At 48.8% G+C, this 25,000-nt stretch overlaps 1 protein-coding gene across 2 annotated transcripts in view; it reads right to left on the reverse strand.

Moving 5' to 3' along the window:
- Positions 1-25,000, reverse strand: part of LOC126521192 (intermembrane lipid transfer protein VPS13A-like) — an 820,642-nt gene that overhangs the window by 421,732 nt on the left and 373,910 nt on the right. For both annotated transcript variants that reach the window (XM_050169804.3, XM_055065737.2), the window contains 2 exons: positions 11,930-12,021; positions 9,306-9,432 (listed from right to left, as the gene is read on the reverse strand). In XM_050169804.3, coding sequence (XP_050025761.2) covers positions 9,306-9,432; positions 11,930-12,021 — 219 coding nt within the window. The remainder of the gene's footprint in view (positions 1-9,305; positions 9,433-11,929; positions 12,022-25,000) is intronic.

The following is a 25,000-nucleotide window of genomic DNA, read 5'->3' on the forward strand; positions in this document are numbered from 1 at the left end:
TCACAGGGTGACACGTGGTGCCCTTGGTGTTGTGTATGTGGAAAGGCGTAATGGTTCCAGGACTTTCATTTGGAAATGCAGTTGTTTGCTTGAAATCAGGGGTACAATTGAGACTCGATGGCAACCAAAGGTGAGTGGGACGCCTCGCGCTGGGCGCTCATTGGAAGACTACAAATGAAGCTGTGCAGAGCTCACAGAAGAATTCATTATGAAGACTGACTGAGGAATATGGAAGAAAGTGAATGGGCTGGGAGAGTGTTCAGGTATTTGTGCAGGAATAGCATTGATACACTAGTGGAGAAAAAATACTAGAAAGCTTGCCAGCAAGTATGCGGCTTGTATGGTGAGCAACACAGTAACAAAGAATGTTAAGCGGAAAGTCAGAGAGGCTGAGATAGTCTCACGGGTGGCGGCAATGGATAAGAAACCTGCCATAAGTAACTACTTAAGAGGAAAAAAAACGAAATCAGGAAAGAAACAATTTATGATAACTCAAAGGGAAGCTCATGACTTTTCAAAGAGAGATCAGGATGTCTTTGAACACACACTTATAAAGCGAGATATAAGGAGGAAAAAAAAGCATGTGCTTGCTGCAGTAAAGCTGAGGAAACGATGGAGCATGTTTTACTAGAATATGAAGATATCTGCCCAGCGGTTGATTTAGGAATCACTAGCATCCTTGAAGCCCTTGGGTTCTGTGAGAGCAGAGGGAAAGTAAACATGTCCACAATAGAGATTAGTAAGAGGCGATAAAAAAGATTGGTGGAAGAAATGTAGGTGAACAACAAACAGCGGTGGTGCACAAAAATCTGCCCGCCCGCCCGCCCGCCCGTCCATCCGTCCGTCCGTCTGTTCAAGATTAACTCATTTGGTACCACGAGAAATGTGCCGATTTTTGATGCTTTTATGTTTAAACATTTTATTTCAAGGCGTAGTAGTCACAGCGTATACTGCAATACATAATATAGCCTGATCACTGATGTATTGAATGGATGTATAGTAGTAATTAATATATGCTTAGACAATTCCGAGAATTCTCATGTGAAACTTCAAAGAAGTACCTCAAGGAACATGAATGAAAGTAATAATTTGCTATTTTTAGCTTAAGTACTGAGAGTAAAGAAAGCTGAAATATACAAAATGTGCACCTGGTTCCTTATTTTCCAATTTTTTAAGTCAGATTACGCAAACCATTATTATGAAGAATTGTTGGTTTGAATACTATGGCCATGCTATGCGGGAAAGCAGTACCTTCGCAAATGTGAGGATGGGTAATTTACTACTGCACAGGAAGCATTTGTTTTTATTCATTGCAGCAGGTACTTAGTTCATTTCTTATTGCATTCTTTAGGCTCACCAAGTAATGATTGTGAGGTCAGGGAGCATGCAGAATTAAGCCTTCTCCTACTTAATTATTTTGACCTGCTGTGGTTGCTTAGTGGCTATGGTGTTGGGCTGCTAAGCATGAGGTCGTGAGACTGAATCCTGGGCATGGCAGCCGCATTTTGATGGGGGCGAAATGCAAAAACACCTGTGACTTAGATTAAGGTACATGTTGAAGAAAATCAGTTGGTCCAAATTATTCCGGAATCTCCCACTACGGCATGCCTCATAATCAGGCTATGACTTTGGCACGCAAAACCCCATAATTTTTTTTACTTTATTATTTGTTCGATAAGCTTTTTCTCAGCAAGCAAGGTGGTCTAGCGTGTGTGCAACTGGCACTGAATCCTCCACATGCATTGTTCAGTTCATGTACAGTGCTGTACAGTAATGTTGAATGTTGCACAATATATTGTACAGCAATGAATGAGGGCACTCCGACAGGTGGCATTCAAAATATAAGAGCTCAGACAGCTAGTCGAGCTTCAGTCAAAGGTCGGTCTGTAATTGACTGCAGGCTCTTGTGCAAATGAGAACTATATGCAAGACAGGAAAGACTGCTCGTAATAACTTGTGCATATGCTGTCGAAGCGCTGATGGATAAAAGCAACCCACAGGGGATAAAATTAAGTTGCACTTGATTTTAGTTGAACACAATTATAATTGCGGTCATTGAGGCAACGCCCCCGTCTGCCCCGTCTGCAACGTCCCGGGGCGTCTGCTCAATGACCGCTTAAGGGAACACTCTCAAAACTTAACAAAACAAGACAAACTTGCGAATTTAGTTTCGCATGTGATGGTTTGCGAGTGCGTGCCACGGTTTAAAGAAGCAAAGGTTCTGGGCAGAAGTGCAAGCGCTAAAGCTAGAGTGTTGCTGGAAGCTTTCCACATACAAAAGAAGGAGGGTCTGTGCATCAGCGATGCTTCAATAAATTTGTACTCGGCTGAGCGCACACTTCTGGGGAGATTTGAAAAACCGTAACGTATGGCTGTCTTCAATTGGTCATGTGTTCACTTCTTGGTGCTCGAATGTTTTATCATTTCACTTCGCGTGCATGTTTTCGATATTGCGATAAAGAAGGCTGGTGCAGTTCTGTTGTGCGCATGTGTTGTGATTCTTTTAAATATAGAACTTTTTCGAAAAATAAACCAGTTGTCAGTAGCGTTTCCTCGTCGTCGTGTCGTCTTTTCATCTTGTGTCCGTCCTTTTAGCGCTACCATCAGTTTTGAAGAATGCATCACCAACTAGCCCAGCACCAAGTTTTATTGACGTATTGTTGTTCACACACAGTCAACTTAGTCACGCCGTGGCTAGAGGTGTGTGGCGACGCTCCAGGAAAGTTGCCGCTACAGTCGCAAACTGGCTGGCAAAACTTGCACTGCAGCTGGCCGTTCTTAACAGTGTCCCTTTAAGATAGTGTTAAAACAGCCTATATGCCTGATCAGAAAAATGGCAACACAAGATAAGCTTCTATGTCTTCACAGCTGCTGTCATTTAAAAATGATCTAGTCAAGTGCACGAAAGTGCAGATGTTGAGTCTTTTTATTCAAGAAGTGCTAGAAACACCGGAAACTGATATTGACAATACCTCCAGTCAAAGATTTATTTTTCCAGACTCCTAAATCTGCAAAATATTGTAAACTCTGACAAGTAGCTAAAGTTCTTCGCGCATCCTCGGCAAGGCTTTCCAAATGGATCGGTAGTCTTACATATGCTTGAGTTTTTGCAGAGCTGAAAATAACGACATCCACTTCCACCTTACAGGCCACTATCACTAAACCATGTGACACCCCATCCATGTATGGAACAACTACTTTCTTTCTAGTTTTGCGAATGCGCTTGCACATGCCAGGTCCCGGTTCCCTGAGCTTTTTCAGTAGATTTTCTGCCACTAACAGATTCAAGTGGACATGGTAACCTGTGTCCTGCAGCTGCTCTTTTTTAAGCTCAACACATCTGATGAGGGCATGATGCATGGCGCACATTCACAAAACACAGGTTTATGATGGCTCATTTCACCAGCTTCAAATGTGACAAAGCATGCAGAAGCAGCTCCTTTTTCTCTCAAGGGTGATATTCCCAACAGCAATGATTGGCAGTCAAAATTAGTTTGATGTCTAAAAACTGGATGGCGTTATTTAATAGGTAACTCATGCGTAAGAACCAGATTATCGAGACACACATGGAACAAGGCAACCACATCAGTCACTGTTTCAGTGATCCTTGAATAGAATTCCCATGGTACTAGGTAATTGCCTACATACCTAAAAATTTTTAAAATTATTAACGCCTCTATTTTTTTTCTTTTAGACGTCTGTCATGGCAGCTGAGAAACAGATCCCTCAAGGCAGGGGCTAGGCATGACCCTGTCAAGTACATTCTTTATTTTGGGAAATACTCGGTGCACGCACATACACGCAGTCTGTGTTCCGTCCAGTCGCAGCGCACGCGGCTTGCTCCACTGATTACTGCACTCCCTCAGTTCGTTGTTGCGCGCGCCCTACATCCCAACCGCGCACACATTGCCTTCCATGATCTCCCTCCCCGGCACACACCATTGCCTATCATCTCGTGCCTGTGACTCTACGCCACCTGGCATCGGCCCGGTACCCTCACAGATCCCCCCCCCCTTTATCCAGTGAAGAAGGCTTTCAAGGCACATAAGGGCTCAGCTGGGCCGCATTCGCGAGGCCTTTCTGTTTCCCTATAGCCGGGTCTGAGCCTGTAGGTCACTCTAAACAGCCCTGTGCGTCGAGGGACAAATGTGGCTGTGAATCCAATGGCTGCCTTACTTAGCGGGTGCCTGTCCCGGAGAACCAAGTCTCCAACCTGGAAGGTAGCTGGAGTGCGCTTTTTGTTGTGTGATACTTTGCCTAGCTGGCTTTTGCCAAGGTTTGGTGGTCCTGTGCAAAGGCCCAGGCATCTAGAAGGTACACATCCAGTTCAGCAGCTAGGGCATGAGGCACAGAAGGGGGCACCTCGGTGCCAGCTGCCTGATTGTGATGGCTCCACAGGTTCCGTAGTCCCCGCCCATAGCACAAGAAGGCAGGCGTAATGCCAGTAACTACACTTTCAGACATGCGCATTGCGAATGCCACTTCGGGCAGCCTTTTGTCCCAGTCCCTGTGGGAAGTGTAGTAGCCCACCAGGCATTGTTTAATCGTTGCGTTATGGCATTCCACAGTCTGTCCTGCTGGTCTGTATGGGACTGTGGGGCTCTCCTTCATTTCCCAGTGCTGGAGAATGTCTTTCCATAGTTTGCTTATGAATGGTTTGCCATTGTCGCTAGAGATGGAGCTAGGCACACCATGGCAGCAAAAAAGATCGATCATTTTATCAGTGATCAATTTGGATCGGTAGGCGCACGTAACGAGAAAAGCTCCACAAACTTCGTAAACTTGTCCAGCAGCACCAGGATGTAATAGTGGCGCCAAGGGGCTGTGGGCAGTGGCCCAATAAGGTCCACACTTAGCTGCTGCATTGGGTGGGTCATGAACTAACCATCAGTCCTTTTGGTTTCTGCCAGTGAGGCTTGAAAGCCTGGCACTGCTGGCAGCTGCGGATGTAACGGGAGATATCGGAGCTGATACCAAGCCATGTGAACCGGCTCTTCACACATTTGCAAGTTATAAAAAAGCCTAAATGCCCACTTAGGGGGTGGTCATGCTCCATTTTCAGTGCTGTGTCTCGTAAGTGTTGGGGAAGCCAGGCGACCTTACGTTCACCGACCGTGTATATAAGGATACCATTGTTTGAGATTTTGCTGTCATCAGCTAGGCCCTGTACCCTCTTGGACTCTTTAGCGTCACCAGGTAGCAGGCCAGACGAAGTATTGCAGCAGTGGACCCTTGTGTTGTTCCAATTAGAACTTTGCAGTGTCTATTTTGTCTATTGCAGTGTATGGTATGCATGACTATCACAGAAGTAGATAACATAACTAGGTGAGCAACATATTTGGGAGCAAACAGTGCTAACATGCCACGCAGAGCAAGAGGACACAGACTTCAAGTACATGCATGTTATTCCACTGAGGAACAGGACTGAGCAAAGTCAACAAGCTTTCCATGCTGCTGGCATTGTAAAATTGAACAATCAATTTTTTTCTAGGAAATAAGTTTCTTTTTTAATTGCTTTTTTGCATACTTTAGCTATCTTCTCCGTGCTTGAAAAGGTGGTCAATGAATGCACACTTTTCAAGAGAGAGAGAGAGAGAGAAACAACTTTACTGGTCCATTATGAAATGGAACACCTTAAGCGTCTGATGGGGTGGCTCCCTCTTCACGGGCTCCATATGCTTCCAGAGCTGCCTGGCCCCTGTGGATCAGTCGGAGCTGGTCTTGCAGGGCGGGGCTGGATAGCATGATCTCCCATCGCTCGAAAAGGGTGGGGATAGTAGGGGAGTGGTCTTTCGAAAATTTGCACTTTCCTATGACGTGCCAAAGGGTGCCTAGCGCACTGCAATGAGGACATGTGTTCTTGCATCTTTCTGGGTATATTTTGTTCTGGAGGCAGGGGTGGGGAAAGGATCCTGCCTGGATTTGCCTGTATATTGTTTGTTCGGCTCTGGTCAAGGAGGGGTGGGGGTGCGGGAATGTCTTCCTACCGTCCCTGTAATATTTGACTATATCTATGTAACTTGTGATGGGCTGTCATCCCCTTGCCTCCTCATCGGTGGCTCGGGAGTTGAGTGCTCAGGCCTGTTTATGAGCATATTCATTGCCCTCAACTGAGGAGTGAGCCGGGACCCAAACTAATTAGATTGTTTGTTTAGGAGGCGTAGCTTTTCCGAGGATTTTTAGTGCCACGAGGGACACCCAGCCAGAGCTGTAGCTCTTGTATGCAGCTTGCGAGTCTGCGACGATCTTGGCGACATTAGGTTGCAGGAGTGCAAGAGCTATCGCCGCTTCTACTGCTTCCTCCGAAGACAGTGTTGATTGACGCACAGGTGACCAGCTTTTCTAGCCCGGTGACCTTGACTGTTGCCCTCGTGGAGTGTTTGCATAGAGAGGCGTCTGTATATAGGACAGTGTCGTCTTCTTCTAGGGTCCTGGAGATGGCTCTTGCCTGGGCGTCGCATCGTCCGGCATGCCTTAGGGGGTTCATGTTGCGCGGTAGTGGTTTGCATTCCAGCTTGTCACTCCACATTTCGGGTAATTGGCCGTGGCGGGTGTAGTGCGATTCTTGCCATCCGATATTGCGAAGGATGCTTCTGCCCGCCTTGGTCTGGCTAAGGTGTACCCTTTGATTGGATAGGTGGGCTTCTACGAGCTCGGCTACTCTGTTGTGGACTGCTATTTGAAGTAATTTTGTCGTGCATGAAATTATTGGAATACCTAGGGCCTGCTTCGTGGCTTTCCTGATTATTGTGTCAAGTTGTAAGACGTCCTTCTTGAGGAGTTGCAGGTACGGCGCTGCGTAGACTATTCGTGAGATAACAAAGGCCTGAACGAGGCACAAGGTGTCTGATTCCTTCAGACCCCTCCACCTGTTGGCCACTCGTCTGATCATGTTCAAGATCTGGTCTGACGTGAGCTTGATTTTTCTAATCATGGCTGTTGCTTTGCCGTCTGCCTGGATCAAGAGGCCCAGGATCCTGAGTTGATCCGGGTCCCTTCCAAAGTGATTTCTATGTTTTCTGCTTGTTTCCCTGATTCACGTGGTCTGATAATGGTCAGCTCCGACTTTTTAGGCGAACAGCAAAGGCCACAGGTCTTTGCATGGCTGTTGACCATGTCAGCCACTTTTTGGAGCGTGTTTTCCATCCAGCCATCCGAACCTGCCCTCGCAGTCCAGAGGGTGATGTCGTCGGCAGATAATGCATGGCCCAGGCCATCTATTGATTCAAGAAGCTTGGGTAACGGCAGGAGAGCCATGTTAAATAGGAGGGGGGAAGGACCAAACCTTGCGGCGTTCCTCTAACCCCCAGGGAGATCGGTTGGAATGTCTCCTCTCCTATTCTGATCCTGGCCGTTCGGTTACAAAGAAAGTCTTGGATGTAGTTGTACGTTTTTACTCCACAATCCGTGTTGCGTAGGTTGCGGAGGACACTTTCATGCGTGACGTTATCAAAGGCACCTGTGAGGTCTAGCACTAGTATCGCCCGCGGCGCCTGCTTCATTGCCCACTTAATTACCAGCTCGTTGAGTTGTACGAGAACATCCTGGGTGCCCAGATGTTGCCTAAAGGCATACATTGTCTCTGGCATCTGATTGGTGGCATCCAGATGTCGCTGCAACCTCTTAAGTACCATGCGTTCCATGACATTCCCCACGCAGGACGTGACGGATACCGGTCGAATGTTGTCGATGTGAGGTGTCTTCCCAGACTTGGGTATGAAGCGGACTTCTGCCTCCTTCCATTCCTGTGGAAGTTTGCCAGACTTCCAGACCCAGTTGATATACTCAAGCAGCTCTCTGTGGGCCTTGTGCTCAAGGTTGTTGAGTAACTTTAGGTAATGGTATCGGGTCCCGGCACGCTGCCCCTGTTGCTCTCAATGAGACAGAAAGCTGGGGCTAGCTGGTATGTGTATATACATATTTACATGTGTGCTTGTTTATCTCTCTCCGGTGATCGCTGTTCGCCGGCTAACAAATGTTAAATGTTGTCGCTCAGCCCAAGATGCACCTCCATGGTTTGTAACTTACACGAATATTATCGTTCATTCTATGTGTTGTGTACGTCCTCACCGAACCTTGTATTGCATGTGCGACACAAATTGCGTAGTAGTTACTGAAAACCAAGTGGGCACCGCCAATTACACTAGAACCTTCGACAAGTGATGTATAAAAGCCAACACACTTGACCTGCTGATCAGATTTCGCCAATTGCCAACTGTGTTCGCCACTATGATTGTGCTTTGAATGTAACTTGCTTTTGTGGGCAAAGGTTCACCCAATAAGAAAGTTAAGCTATTGACAGTTTTGCTGCTGTGTTTTTTACTGTCACTACTACATGACAATATACAGTAGACTTCTGCTAATTAGACTCCGACTAATTCAATTTTTCGGTAATTCAATCCCAACCAAAAGTCCTGGCCGGTGCCCATGCATTTCTGTGGGCCCAAATTTTTGTTATTTCGATCATAAAATTGACTTTTCCCGGATAATTAGAACTTGACCATTCAGGACGCATGTGCCCAAGTTAGCGACATCTTTAGTGGCAGCGAATGTCTCTACGAAACTTAGGGGACAATGAATGCGTTGAACATGCGTCATCTTCCATCAAAAACGCCTATTTTCGGCCTGTCCTAAGAAAATTTTCAAGCAACCATAGCTCTCACAATGTCCGATTATGGCAGTTACCCAATTCAAATGTGCACCTTCTTTTTAAAAAAAAATTTGGTCAAAAATTGCCTGTGCAGTGCAATCGAACACAAAACCAAAAACTGCCTTCATGCCATTCATATGCTTTACCACATATCAATAATATATTGCAGCAAAGCTGACTTTTAGAAACCAGCCACCATTGAGCAACAAATATAAGGACCTTGCCCATTTTATTGCTAGAACAACAGGTGTACATTGGATTTCTAGTTTGTTTAGAAAGCTTTAGTGTCATTTTTAAGCAAGTTTTCTACTTTGTACACATCAAAAGTGGGCATGTGTTCGATTCGGGGCTGTGCTAGAACCGGGCAAACATTGCAAAACGAATCAGCAGCGTTTTCTGGCATCTTTTTCAGCATATTGTTTAATTTGACCCGCCAGATAATTAGATCAATTTCGTTGGTGCCATCAGGGTCAAATTAAAGGAAGTTGACTATATATATAATTACTAGAAAACAGTCAAGCACCATAACAATTAAGTGTGCCATGCTTCCCGCTATGCTTTCTGTGCTTGTGTTAAATCCATGCTGCGTTCCAGCAACTATGCATTACTACTCCCTCTGGTTTCAAAAATGCACTACCTCTGTGCATCCACCTACCTCCAATGAGAGCTTCTCCTTTGTTCTCTCCCTGTAGAGGTCACACAAGGGTTTTTCCTGAAATGGTGAAAGAGGCGTGCCCACTGCCTTGGCATCTTCATTGAGCTGATCAAACGAGAACTGTCTCCTGCATAAAGCCACCAAGTGCACACATCTTGCATATAAGCCTTGAACAAAATGTCAGCACACTGTACACATAGGTGATCCAGTCCGGAAGCCTAGCTAATGGTTCATTCCCGTTCCTTTACAGCACTCAAAAACAACAACGGATAGTGTGATCACACTTCTAGATGGAGAGTAAATTCAACAAACAAGGTGAAACCAACGCAACAGAGACGCACAATACCTTTACACACCTTGAAACTGTTGCGCTTCCTCTTCAATAGTCGGTACAGAAAAGTGACGCATACAAAACATTGTTGTCAAAGCTTCCTCAGAGCAAGTACTATGACAACTGTTGTGATCGTAGATGGTGCTGCATGTGCAAAACCACCAGAAGGCTTGTGAGTGAACCACTTATATCAAGCGTCGTGGGGCACAAAGCTGACTGTTTGGATTGGACAGCCAAGTAGACTGGCCACTTTCTTGTAAGCATATTTATTAACTCGTAACATTTGGCGATGAGGGTCTCTCAAGTAACATGTTTTGTTAACAGTTATTTCATTGTAATATTCGTCGGCCGCCCATGCTAGTATAGCTGTCTTGGCGAAGTTGGAAGCGTTCACTAATGAAGCCCAAGAGTGGGAGGAATATGTGGAAGTCTTAGAACAACACTTCATCACCAATATGGCATTGCTGACGACAAGAAACGACAAGCGTTACTGAGCTCCTATGGACGGCCAACATACTCATTACTACGCAGGCTACAGGCACTAATGAGATCTTGCAAAGTCACGCTTATGGGAAGCCTGTACCTGCTGACAATGTACTATGCCCCAGGACTTTGGTAATTGTTCTGCACAACCAGTTCTACGGCCAGGCGCAAAGAGAGGGCGAAGCAGTGAAGGACCTCATCGCCAAACTGCAGAACCAGGTAGACCCACGCACATTTGGACAAGAACTGGATAATAACCTGAAGACCAGCTCACCGACGGTTTTTAAGACAATGTGATGAGAAGGCATCTGCTAGAAGAGGAACACCTCCCACTGGAGTGGACCATCAAAGTCATAAATGGTATGGAGGCCTCTGCAAAAGGGACACAACAGCTGAACAGCCACGTGTCGGCAGTAGCCATTCACTGGCTGCCATAAGACAAGGACGGTGTTGGCATACCTCTTCGATTATCAGTCCCTAACAGTTCCGAACTGCTGGGGACTGGTGTCCTGCATAAGATTTTCTTGGACAGCTTCACAAGCTCCACCTACCAGTTCGAGAGCGGCTACAATCGTGTTCGGACCGGAAGTCACTGATTGTCTACAGACTATAGGAGCTGTCAGCAGATTTTTGCTCGAACTGGGGCAAGCAGTTAGCAGACGATGGCTGTCTGAAAAAGAAGGAAGAAGTATTCAAGCTATTAAACTGGGAAGGTTTAAAAATAAGGATTGACGGCGAATACCTCAGGAACCTTTGGTTTGCCCATGACATTGTTCTATTCAGCAACACTGCAGACTAGCTACAGCAAATGATTGAGGACGTTAACAGGAAGAGTGTAAGAGTGTGGTTGAAGATTAATATGCAGAAGACAAGGATAATGATGAATTTAGTATTTTTACCTAGGTCAAATAATCACAGGGAACCCTGATCATGAGAAAGAAATTCATAAAAGAATAACAATGGGTTGGATCGCATACAGCAGACATTGTCAGCTTCTGACTGGAAGCTTACCATTATCATTGAAAAGGAAGGTGTACAATCAGTGCATTTTACCAGTGCTGACATATGGGGTAGAGACTTGGAGACTGACAAAGAAGCGTAAGAACCAGTTAAGGACCGCGCAAAGAGCGATGGAATAAGGAATGCTAGACATAACGTTGAGAGACAGAAAGAGAGCGGTTTGGATCAGAGAGCAAACGGATATAGCCGATATTCTAATTGACATTAAGAGCAAAGAATGGCACTGGGCAGGTCATGTAATGCGCAGGTTAGACAACCAGTGGACCATCAGAGTTACAGAATTGGTGCCAAGAGAAGGAATGTGCAGTCGAGTACGGCAGAAAATAGGTGGTGCGATGAAATTAAAAAATTTGTAGGTGCCAGTTGGAATCAGTTGGCGCGGGACAGGGGTAATTGGAGATCGCGAGAGAGGCCTTCGTCCTGCAGTGAACATAAATATAGGCTGATGATGATGATGATGAGAATAAGTTGCAGCAAAAAGACTGAATCACCCACAGCCTTTACACACACACACACACACACACACACACACACACACACACACACACACACACACACACACACACACACACACACACACACACACACACACACACACACACACACACACACACACACACACACACACACACACACACACACACACACACACACACACACACACACACACACACACACGCGCGCGCGCGCGCGCGTGCACACGCACGCACACACACACACACGCTGTGGATAGCCTCCTAAACCACCCAATTGGGAGACAATGATTGAGAGCTGGTGAGGCAGTGCTCACCCGACACAGCCAGGGGTGCCTGAGCTGGTGGGGCTGAATGCTGGGGCCTGTCCCCATGCTTGCTGGGACACCACGAACCGCTCACCTGCATCCTGCACCAGTATAGTGTTGCTAGATTGAAAACTAGACTACTAGACACATTTTTGTTAGTACTGAAAAAAAAATTATTTTGATCAACAACGTTGATGTCCTGGCATTTTTAATACAACTTTGTTTTCTACCAATACTCATGTAGTAATAAGCAACACAGACTGCAACTCTAAATAAAATATTCACACTAGACCACATATATATTAGATTGCTATTATTGGCAAATGCAGGAATAAATAACCTCATATACAAAAAAAATCCTGATCATGTGTTAATGTGGTTTTGCTGCATGTGTGCTTAGGTAGCATTTGCAACTTTTGTTGGGAGGAGTAACAGAACAATGAAAGGCAAATCAAAGAACAAATCTCACATAGAAGCAACATTTCATGGCAGGCCTAAACAAGGGCCCTATGTGTAGCTAATTATCTCATTTCCATCAATTAGGAAGTGGTTGTACATATTGCACAATTTCATTGTGCTTAATCGTTGGGTTTTTTGGGCATTGCAACTCAGGCCTGCCTGGCATTACAACATTGCAAGAGTTGTCAGGTGAACTTTGAGAATGGCCCATGCTAACCTTTTTCATTGTTGACACACAAACAAAAAAAATATATGGAAATATTTATTTATTATTATTATTATTATTATTATTATTATTATTATTATTCCACCGCAGGTCGGCCTGGTATTGCACCACCTCTGGGAATGGCCCACATTTTTGCCCAAGGACAGGACAAAAGAAGTGGGGGCAGAGGTATACAGCTTTGCCGTAAAACATAACTGCATAAGAAATAATGTGTTGATCAAAGAAACTATAAAAAGGAAAACCCAGAAGGTTGTTGCATTACTAGCTTCCCCAAAAATGGAAGCAAATGTCTTCTTGACACCAACAATAAAACTTGAACAGAGAAATTCCAGTTCTTTCTGTTAGTCCATTTTCTCTATGTTAGTTTAGTTATTGGAAGAACAAATGAATAGATTTCATCAGCATTCAGCTGCTGTGTACCAAAAATGCAGCTGAGGTCACTGGGACACCATGCTGGTGTCCGAGATAAAGCATGCTCTTCTTTTTTCCCACCAATGCTTAGCACCCCAATATTTGGCACATATCATAACGACTGCATGCACTGCACTTGCTCATTCACAATGTTCAAACCTGCTTAAGGTCGCCTAAGGAAAACAATTGAAAGACTGCAGAGAATCCCTTCTTCCACCATCCCACAGGTTCAGAGAGAACCTGAGAGGAACGTCACCCGCATTTCAATTTGCAGCCTTCTGCTGCTGCATCACATGCACTGGCTGCTACAGGGCACCAGCTTTTGAACCTCCCATATTGTTTTTGAGGGCAGCAAATTTGGAGCACAGTGCGCCTAAAAGCCTTGGTAAAGTGGGAAATTATTCCACAGCTTATGTCCTGAAGTACATGGCCAAAAGCTCCAAATACTCACAGTTACATGCAGAAGCCTAAACAAACAGTAAATAGAGTCAATGGCTGCACCACATTATTGCATCAAACTTGATTTGAATTACCCAAACAAAACACCGCAACAGGAGAAACAAATTCACACCAAGTCATAAAAAGATCACTAAGGATTTACAGTAGAACCTTATTCATACAATTCCTTTTGTACGATTTCCCAGTGCCAACATTTGCGATCGAGAACACAACAAAATAACCCAATTTAGTGACATTCCCAGAAAACAACACCTTTAGGCACCAAAGCTCCATATATCCCGAAATTGCGATTGTATAACAAGTCTTTCAGCAGTTGGATCCCATGTACACAAGAAAAGGTGCGAGGAGCACCTGATTGAGAGCAGTAGGTACCTGCAATGGCAGCCTCCCCATAGTACTTGCTTGCCCATGTTACATGAAAATGCCACAATGCACTCAGTTTCCTATTCCAGTTAACAGTTAATCTCCTCGCAGGTTGTTGCACATTGCCATTCAAAGCTATGGCCACCAACCCATTGCAATAAGCATCTTCACCTATCTGATTTACAGGGTGCACTTCATACTGCCGTTGGAAGGGTACTGCACAGTTTTAATAGGCGATAAACCAACCCTGCTGCAGGCGGCGCGAAGTCATCCAATTCTAGTGTTACCCACCAGCTTGATTTCGTTTCGGTTTCGCATAGCCTGTCTTAATTAAAACAACAATGCACCTCTCAGGTCGCTTGGCCCCACAAGCTTGATGCTCATCTGTGTCTTGTGCTGCAACGATTCTTCCCGAGTAGGCACATCAGAACTTCGTGGCCAAAATGCTCAGCCCAAAGAAGCTGTTGACAAACTGGACGAGTGCAAACATAAGCTTGCTAAAGCAATAAGAATGACAGTGTGCACCTTATAGGGGTATTACTCAAGTTCGCGCGTGCGCACCTGACCCTTCTCTGGATCGCACAGCGCCAGCGGAGCGGCAGTCCCTCCCTAGCACTTTCGCAGCAGCCCTAACAGTCAGAGCTGTGACCCCTAACCCGCGGTTCGCAGTGAGTTGCGACCACGGCGGGTTCAGGCCAGAGGGGACAGGGTGAGTCTCGACCTAAGGTGTTTATTCACCTTAGCGTACAAATATATACCAACTGGCAACAACAGCAACAACACATACAAATACAACACAAAACAAAACCACAGCGGCGGAGCATTCCGCGCGTCTGGGGCAAAATAACCGCACAATGTGGGAACCACAAAAGAGGCTGATAAGAGTTCAGCTCACCCAGAGTGGATCCGCGCTCAGGCCCTGGGGCGGTCAGTCGCTCACAAAGGCCGAGCGCAACAGGGGGACGGCGTGCGGCGGTCTCAGCGGCTGAATTGAGATGCGGCCTGTCGCAAGCTCCTCAGCCGAAAGACAACGGTGCATCGGGGGAATAGTGCTTCTCCCTGAGCGGCGGAGAGGGAGTCTCCCCGGTTCCAAGAAAGGGAAAGGAGGGAACGGGGTGCCTTGGCTGCAGCGTCGCGGCCAGGCGCGAAGAGCAGCGGGAGCGGCGAAGGTGCCCTCTCCCCGCTACCATCCGCGAGCGAGCACGTGATTATCGCGTGATAACCGCGTGGCCGCTCCGGAGATATCGGGATGCGCGTGCGATCCCCACATCCCCCCCTCCTTAAAATAACCCTTTAGCCGCTAAGAGGCCGCCGTCACCTGAGGCTTTTCCGAGAGAGACGTGCTACTCCGACAGCAACACGGTTTGAGTCCATGTTGGTGAAGGAGTGGCTCTAGCTGCAGACCGCCGTTGTTGCCGTGTGGGTAGTCGCACGCCAGGCCGGAACATCGAATGATGGTACGGAGCAGCTTCACAGTAATAAGATGTAGTAGGAGGCAAGAAGGCCGCTAGGTCCAGGTCACCTTGCGTCTCGGCGGCGTCACCTGCCTAGTCGGACATGCCGGGTCCGTGGTGGCGAAAGGGTCCCTGGATTTTTCTTGGCTGTCTCGATCATGCTGATGCGATCCCCGAACCAGCCTCGAGATGGCGCAGGACAGCTGTCTTCTGATGTTCCCGGAGGTCGTTCCCCTTTGGTACGGTCGAAGGCGTTTCTTTCTGTTCGTCCCGACACAGCTCTCTCTGTCGTCGCGCACCCTCGCGGGGGTCGGCACGCAAGATCGGCAAAGGCGCGCCGACACACCCCTGACGATGGCTTGCACCTCGCTGCGCAGCAGGGGTCCACTCTGTCCTTGCGGGTGAAGTCTTTCGCTCGGCCTTGAGGCTGGGTACTTAATTGCGGGGCTCGCAACTTGGTCGCTGAGTTCTGCGGCGCGGTTCGGCGAATTCTGCGCCGCTGCGACCATTCCGGACCGGAAGTCGCCCGCTGCACCTCTCACCTCGCTGTTAGCCGCCGGAGGATCTTTGCTCGCCGCCTGTTGCCTGCACTGCGCTGCTCACTGCTTATGGCCTGCTCGTCCGCACCGGCAGCGGAGACGGTCTTTCCTTTTTGCTTGATGGTTGTTGCACGGCTCCCGACGGGCGGTCTGCCGCTGCGACAATTCTGTTAGCCCCTCTCGCTTCTTCCGAAGAGAAAGCGCGTGCTCGCTCTGGAAGCCTGCATGCTAGACATCGGAGGAGCATTCCGTCCAATATCGCGCACAATAAAATGGCCTCAGCGAACCGGACAGAGTTAGTTCTGCCGAGATCGCAAGTTATAACGCCGCACTGGGCTCGAACGTCGAGCTGTGCCACCCGATGCCGCTGCCTGCGGGCGCGGGAGAGCGTTCTCCTTGGGCCACTCGTTCCCTCTGTTGTAGTAGGGTTTGAGATCACAGACATGCACCGGTCGGCTGATCGGTCTTAACTTCAAGTCCGCCAGCCTGTACACGAGCGAAGAGACAGTCTCTCGCACCCGGTACGGTCCTGTCCATTTTGGCGCCAGAGAAGCTGAGAATTTCTTACTGGCGTCGCTCAGGACGTGATTCCGTCTCAACACCAGGACGCCCACTTCGTAGTGAACTTCCCGATGAGAGCGGTCGTACTGCGCTTTCTGCTCGGCACGTGCAGTGCTCAGGTTCCGCCGCGCTTTTCGTAAAGCCTCCATTACCTTCGCGCGCAGCCCAGTCGCATAATCGGCGCGTGCCGACGAAACAACGAGTTCCGTGCTGCTTCGTTCCTGTAGAGTAAGTTCTACCGGACTCAACAGCTCCCTCCCAAGGTTGAGGGTGGCGGGTGTATACCCAGTCGATCGATTCACTGTCGTCCTGATAGCAAATCCAATTTCAGGAAGACAAGCGTCCCCCTCATTGTGCGCCCCCGCAAATGCACCTAGCATGTGCTTGATGTTGCGGTTCACACGCTCAGTGGGATTCGCCTGGGCATGGTACGTGGTTGTTCTCCTGTGCTTAATGCCGAGAGCTGCACAAGAGTCTACGAAGAGTTTGGCATTGAAGTAGGACGCATTGTCCGTTATCAACTGCTCAGGATAGCCGAATCGTGTAAACACCTCGATCAGCTTTCCCATGATTACGCGTGCCGTCAGCTTCCGTAGGGGGAACAGTTCCACCCACTTGCTGAAATGGTCTGTGACTACGAGAAGGAATCGGTTCCCGCTCGGTGTCCTGGAGTAAGGTCCCATGACGTCACATGCCGCAATTTGCCATGGTGTTCGGCTATTGATCGGCTGCATGAGCCCGGGTGGTAGTCCACCACGCGGCTTCACGCGTTGGCACACGTTGCACGAGCGGGCGTAGCGCATCACATCCCGCTTCATTCCAGGCCAGGTAGCAAAGTGGCACAACTTCAGATAAGTCTTAGGGCCACTTGCATGCCCAGCCAGGCACGTATCGTGAAAGTAGCGTAAAAGTGCTCCTCTCAGCGTGCGTGGAATCACCGCTTTGAAGGACTCATGTGTATCCTTCTCCGCGGGGATATATCTCAGCAGGACGCCGTCAGAGTCTAGCAGGTAGGAATCCAACGCGCTCACAGCATTACCAGCTGTTTCGGAGCGCCGCGCACCCACAGCAATACCAGCTGCGTGCATGTGCGCCGCGGCCGCGCTGCCGGGCTCCCGGAGCCCCTCAAACACTTTCTTACAAAACGGATCCTCCCGCTGTGCCTCTAACAGCTCCTTTCTGCCGAACACGCTCCCCACTGAACTGACGCAGTCCAAGTGGTTCACGCTTTCGTCCTGCGAAGGGGGTTCGTCTGCCCTTCCTTCGGGACCAGCGCCGTCGAGCATTGTAACAGTTACTTTGCTCTTAGGCTGAGTCACTGAGGAGTCACGATGGGTATTAATGTTACCCCTCCTGACACCCTCAATCGTCGCAGCGGTTAGTCCGCTCTCAAGCTCAGTTTCGGGCGGGGTGAGTTGAATAGTAATGTTACTCTTCTCACAGTCAACGGGCGCGCGCGTAAGTGCGTCCGCCACAACGTTGTTCTTTCCTCTCCTGTAGCGAACGATAAAATCGTATCGCTGCAGGAGAAGTGCCCATCGCGGGAGCCGGCCGCTCGGCTCTCCTAAGCACCTAAGCCAAGTTAGTGCCATATGATCGGTCTCAATTATGAATGGGACTCCATGAATATAGTAGTCGAACTTTTTGAGAGCGAAAATGATCGCCAGACATTCCTTTTCTGTCACGGAGTAATTTTTCTCTGCGGGAATCAAAGAGCGGCTGGCAAAAGCTACTGGGTGCAAGCTACCTTCGTGCTGTTGGAGCAAAACCGCTCCTAGGCCAAGGTCGCTGGCGTCCGTATGAATGACAAATTCTTTGTTCAAGTCTGGTAGCCTTAACTCGGTGGTTTTCACGAGCGCGTTTACAAGGTTGCGCAGTGCCTCCTCTTGCTCGGGACCCCACCTCCACTGCTCACCTTTCCACAACAGCATTGTCAAGGGGGCTTGCAGTGCAGCGCAGTTTGGGATGAACTGTCGATAGAAGTTCGCCAGCCCCAAAAAGCGTCTCAGTCCGCCTATGTCTGCCGGTGACGGGTAGTTCAATAATGCCTGAACCTTGTCATCACACGGTAGAAGGCGTCCATTATCAAGTATAAACCCCAGTAGCGTTACTCGGGTTGCTGCAATCTGGGTCTTGGTCGGGTTTAGCGTTATCCCCGCAGACCTCAGACGCTCCAACACGTCCCTGAGATGGCGTAAGTGCCCATCAAAGGTACGCGAGTATACCACAACATCGTCCAGGTAAGCAAGAGCATGGTGCCACCTTGCGTCATCCAAGACACGGTCCATCAGGCGCTGGTAAGTCGCAGGCGCACCGACAAGTCCGAATGGCATACGGGTAAACTGGGAAAGTCCCCTGTGACAAGTGAAGGCAGTCTTCTCTCGGTCACAGGGATCTACCTCCACCTGAAAGTATCCTCTGCTTGCATCGAGCGTAGTGAAGTACTTCGCTCCGCCAACGTTGGATACGATTGAGGGAATGCTAGGAAGCGGATATGCGTCCTTGCGTGTCACCTCGTTCAGGCGGCGATAGTCAACACGAAGGCGGGGCGTCCCATCCTTTTTAGGAACCAACACCACAGGAAAACCCCATGGGCTGTCCGACCTTTCAACAACGCCTGTATCGAGCAGTTCGTCCAGAGCGCTGTCTAGTGCTTTCCTCTTAGCCAAACTCACCGGCCGAGGATCACACTTCCACGGAGAGGCGTCGCCTGTCTCAATTTTGTGCCTATATAGCGTAGTGCAACCAGGCCGCTCTGTGAATACAGCGTCATATTCAGTCAGAAGCGATGAGAGGCGAGCCTTTTCTTCCCCCGACAAACTGCTTGAGTCGTCCAGCAGCGGGTGGTATCGTTCGCCCCTCACTGCGGCACAGTCTGCCACCGCAGCGGGGGTTATGGGCTGGGCGGGAGGGGAGCAGTTCCGCTCCGCGCCTCTTTTCTCAGTGCGGTTGGCCGGACGGCATGTCGACCCGGCCGCAACCGTTCTGAGGGACCTTTTCGGGCAATCGTTTGGTCGGTCTGTGCGCGAAGCATCATCGAACGAAGTTGTCTCTGACGCTTTTTCAAATGAAACGAAAGGTTTCAGGGTGCCACATGCTCGCTCCCTATATCCTCCGTTGCGGACATCAATAACAATGCCCGTCTTGGCGAGGAAGTCTCTACCAAGAATTATAGGAACTGACAGGCCGGGAAGGTGAGCGAGGCGCTGTCACCTCACCCGTTTCTCCCACCGCACCACAAGCCTGGCAGCACAGCTCACGTGTGCCGTGCCGCTGGCCAGTCGGAAGGTCACATTACTCTCTCTAAGTCGGATAGCGTTCCGATGGAGATGTTCACACACCTCGTCGCCAAATAGTGAAGCGCTTGCTCCTGTGTCTAACAGCGCAAAAAACCTGTGCCGGGCGACTGTAACCTCTATGAGCGGCGCTGGCGTGTCGCTGGATAATCCAAAACGACAAGCCAGCGGGGCAAGGAGTTCATGTGTCTCACTTCGCACCGCTGTAACCGCCGCCGGCCATGCAGCGTTGCTTACCGGCGGCCCCGCTCGTTTCCCGAAAGCGCGTGCTCTCGGTTCGCAGGCTGTCTGCAATCCCGGGCGAAGTGCCCCGGCTGGTTGCACCGATAACAGAGGAGAGCCGGCCTTTGTCGTGCTTGGCGTCCAGTGCCTCGCGCCGTTTGACCGTTGTTCCTCTCTATCGACTGCTCCCTTGCAGGCACGCTCTGCACTGGCATCCTCGAGCTGGCATGTCGGCCACGATTCTGCATACCTCGGCCATCGGCAGCGCGTGCTGCACGCATGGCATAAGTGTACGGGTCGAGAGCCCGGTCAGATAAGTCCCAACCGTTTCTCAGTTGTCCGTCACTGAAAGCAACCGCACCACCTCCACCGGAACGAGTGCGAAAAGTGTCCCCGTTCCACGCGCATCGCGACTCAAGTGCCCTCGACGCTGGGGGTGGAGGTCGGTATGAGCGCGAGGCGAGTATGTCCGCCTGTATGCGCTTTGCCTCCGAGGCCAGCTCATCCAAATCCCTGAACTTGCTGCCTCTTAGGTACGCTGCGAAGGTGGGATGAGCTTGTCGCGTGACTCTCTCCACCTTATCGCAGTTCGGAGCAGAAGGGTCGGCGGTACGATAAAGTTCGTCCATCGCCCTGACGTACTCGAGCAAGGATTCGTCCAGATGCTGAGTACGTAGCTCCAACTCGCGCCGCAGACGACGCTCGTAATCTGCGGGCAGGAATTCCTCACGTAAGGTCGCTCGGAACTCGGCCAGCGTGCTAGACCGGTGGCCAGTAAGCCGGAACCAGCGGGCAGCGTGATCAGTCAACGACACTGGTACGACGCGTTCCAGTATCTCGCCATCGGACAGCCCCGTTGCGCGCTGGTAAGTCAGCATGCAATCGAGGTATTCGTTGACGCTAACTGAATCATGATACCCGCTGTAGGTGGGTAAGTCCACCCTCACTCTCGGTCTAGCAGCTGCGGCAGATGTCAGCAGAGTGTTCTGCACGGCACCTGTCAAGCTCTCAATCAAGCGCATCGCATCGTGCAACAGTGCCTGCTGAGACTCGCTCTGGCCAGTAATGTCTGGCACAGGAGCGGGACGCGTCGAGCAAGTGTGCCGCTGTGGCTCCGTGCTCTCCGCAAACTCTGGCGAAGGGTTCGGTGTAATGTGCCTCACGCCTTCAAGGGTACATTCTGCCGGAGAGAGCGCCTCGTGTGTAGCGCTACCCTCTTCGAAGCTTATCAATTTCCCAGGGCTAATGTTTGCCGCAGGGCATGACTGAGCGGTAGCAGTTACCGCCGCTTCGAATTGTTGCCTGTTGGTAGCAACCTGCGACAGCGTATACAACGGCTGTAAGTCAGCCCCGTATGCTGCCATGGTTTGTTCGTGTGGTGGCAGTCACTCACGGAAACAGACTCAACCTGTCACACCTCTGGCCCCATGTTGGGCGCCAAATATAGGGGTATTACTCAAGTTCGCGCGTGCGCACCTGACCCTTCTCTGGATCGCACAGCGCCAGCGGAGCGGCAGTCGCTCCCTAGCACTTTCGCAGCAGCCCTAACAGTCAGAGCTGTGACCCCTAACCCGCGGTTCGCAGTGAGTTGCGACCACGGCGGGTTCAGGCCAGGGGGACAGGGTGAGTCTCGACCTAAGGTGTTTATTCACCTTAGCGTACAAATATATACCAACTGGCAACAACAGCAACAACACATACAAATACAACACAAAACAAAACCACAGCGGCGGAGCATTCCGCGCGTCTGGGGCAAAATAACCGCACAATGTGGGAACCACAAAAGAGGCTGATAAGAGTTCAGCTCACCCAGAGTGGATCCGCGCTCGGGCCCTGGGGCGGTCAGTCGCTCACAAAGGCCGAGCGCAACAGGGGGACGGCGTGCGGCGGTCTCAGCGGCTGAATTGAGATGCGGCCTGTCGCAAGCTCCTCAGCCGAAAGACAACGGTGCAACGGGGGAATAGCGCTTCTCCCCGAGCGGCAGAGAGGGAGTCTCCCCGGTTCCAAGAAAGGGAAAGGAGGGAACGAGGTGCCTTGGCTGCAGCGTCGCGGCCAGGCGCGAAGAGCAGCGGGAGCGGCGAAGGTGCACTCTCCCCGCTACCATCCGCGAGCGAGCACGTGATTATCGCGTGATAACCGCGTGGCCGCTCCGGAGATATCGGGATGCGCGTGCAATCCCCACAACCTTGGGACACTCGGCCCACACCAGATCGATATGCGTTGGCGTCTCGTGCTGCAACAATTCATGCAACACTTCACATTATCAAGATGTCCACTATAGCTGTGTTTTTAATAACTTCGGATTATATGCTCTCCCTAGTAGTCCGTTCTTGCATTTATTTTTTCTGAATGTATGAACAACGTTCTACTGTATTCATTAGTGTTGCAAAAATCTATGCCACTGAAACAAATATTTTGTACAACCAGAATTTTTTCTGGAAACCTAACAAAACGTTATAGACAAGCTTAAGCAAAAGCCAATTTTTTTTTAGAGAGTAATAGCTCTTCAATGCGTCTCCTAAATACCAGAAAGCGGCTTTCGTTCATATATATCTTAGCAAACGAGTTCTTGTCCATATGACAAGTGCATAGCCATCCAGCAAAGGTTTCATGAACATTAGCTTGAGAAAGGGTTCCCTGTGGCCTTTGTCTTTGTATTGGCATAAAAGAACCAGCCAGCTTCTGAAGACATCAACACTTTGTTGCAACCATGTTTCTACATGCTACATGTTACATGCAACCATGTAATGGCCTTTACAGAGATTTTCTGTCCAGCGGCATGATGTCCATGAACTTCTTAGGATAAAAAAGCATCACCTTAATCAGCAATGACACCATTGATGGCAGCGTTTACTTTCTGCACCAAATCCACGCTGTGTTCGTGTGAATTCTTCTCGCTGACTACATGAGTCCAATGGTTGCCCTTTCTAGAGTCAGTAGGAATGCCTCTGATGACTTGAACAGACCTTGAATCCTTAGTGTGGCCAGATCATGCTTACAAACTCGCCAGGCTCGCTTGCAAGAATTACGAAACCAGGGACGAAAGACTTGGAGCTTCGGACATTGCTGTTCTTCGATGATGTGACAATGCCAGTCTGTAGCATTTTCTATAAACCGCACAGTACACTTTTCACATCCAGCATATCATTATAGTTACCTGCTGTTTGAAAGAGGAAATTGAAGAAAGACTAGATAGGGTTGCTCAGAAATTTTCGTGTAAGCATGAACTAGAAGTCACACTCTTCAGCAGGTACCCAATGCACGGCCCACTTGACTGGGTTGTGAAAATCAGAGTGTGATGCATCTCTTTGCTAAGGAAATTAGCTTTACAATTTGTGTCTTTTGAACTTATACACTGACTGATTTCAAGTTCTAGCTAGTGCAACCTGGTGTCCTTAACATCGTAAAATTCTCTCATGTCCATGAGGTGTAGATGAATGCGCTGTATACAGTTGCTGACGTCCATGATAATAAACCACCTGTGTGCACAGTGTAGGTCATAAACTAAACTGTTGGGCCTACATTTGTCAAATATAGGATCACAGGTAAGTCCTGCTTGGTCCTTCATGAAAGCTATAGTCACAGAAGAAGAAAAATAGCTGCATAGCTAGTCTTACATACATAATCTCTATGTTGGTGGGGTAAACTTTGTGAGGAAGTGTATGGGCTTCACGGCAGACAGCTGCTATATGCTGCACAGTTATCTTATGTATGCATAAAAATTCCCTTGTTTTGGACACATGTTCTTTTTTTCATAAAAAATACGAGTGCACATTCTTAATTACGCAACTTTCAGCAAGGTAACTAGGCCTTAGCAGTTGCTATTAAAACCCATGATGTCATGTCGAGCTGGTGTGAAAACTCCAAGCAACGTTTCCACCTGTCTTTCATTTTTATGTCTTTTCTGGCTTACCAAGCCTTTCCTCATGGTATAAGTGGTTTTTCTGGAATTGATATGTGTTTCTACTAGGGGAGTGAAAATACTGACATATAACCGCATCGAATCAAATAGTGAACATTCAAATAAGGGGGGTAGGGTAAACGAGCATCGCTCTAACTTGCCGTGGCCCTCCACATTGCTAAGAGCACTCAAGAGTAGTTTCGACCACAGTGGAAGAATATGAGAGGTGTAGGAACTGTGCGGCAGCACTGTGGAAAGAGCATCTCCAGAACTAGGTATAGTTTCTGATGATCAATCAGTAGATGGCACGAGTAATTTGGGACCTGCGAGGGCTGCGCCATCTTTACATTGAGGTAATGAGAAAATGAGAGCACACAGTCATTTTGCATGTGCTTTCTGAGGGATGTGTTGAGCTTTTTAAGTCATAATGGGGGGAAAATGCTTTGTCCCGTATTTAGACTTGTGTGAATAGTGCTTTTTTGGTTCGAAGCAAATTCGAAGCGAATAGCAATTCTTCTCGAATAATTTCGAAGCGAATACTGTACTTCGAATAGTAGCAAGTAAAGAAAAAAAAAAACGACAGAGGGCTAAGGTCTGGGATTTATTCAAGGAAAGTAAACAACTTGATCATTTACGAAAACCTACAAATTTTCGTGCAAGAACACTAGCTGTTCCTCATGCTGGGGTTTGAGGTGCTCCCTTCTGCAGCTTACAACGGCTCCTGCAGTCGAAAAAAGTTTTTCACTTCTTGTCTGGGTGGCTGGTATCGAAAGATACCTACGGGCAGCTGCAACCAGGGTTGGGTAAAGGTGGCTGCCCTTGCTTTTCCACCACACAAGGGGTCTTCGGACTGGGAAAGAAGGGGGGCCTTCAAGTACCCAGCAACCTTGCCCAAGATTGTACGGCTTGACTGATAACGTGCATGCGAACTGAGGTGTGTAAAAGCACTCCACACAGAGTCCCCCGATGGGTCTGCAGAGCAGGTGCTGTTCTCACTTGTTGCTGTACCATGTTGATCAACTGGCACAGTCTCTTCTGCTGCCATTGTGAGTAGAGTGAATGCCCATTGCTTTGCAGGTCATTCAGCAAAACAGACATCTTTGTATCTAGGATCGACCAACATTGCCAATGCAGGAAGGCGTGACATCTTGATATCACGGAACCTCGTCTTGATGCTACGCAAAAGGCT

The sequence above is a fragment of the Dermacentor andersoni genome, chromosome 6, assembly GCF_023375885.2.
Source record: "Dermacentor andersoni chromosome 6, qqDerAnde1_hic_scaffold, whole genome shotgun sequence".
In the NCBI taxonomy this organism is placed as follows: domain Eukaryota; kingdom Metazoa; phylum Arthropoda; class Arachnida; order Ixodida; family Ixodidae; genus Dermacentor; species Dermacentor andersoni.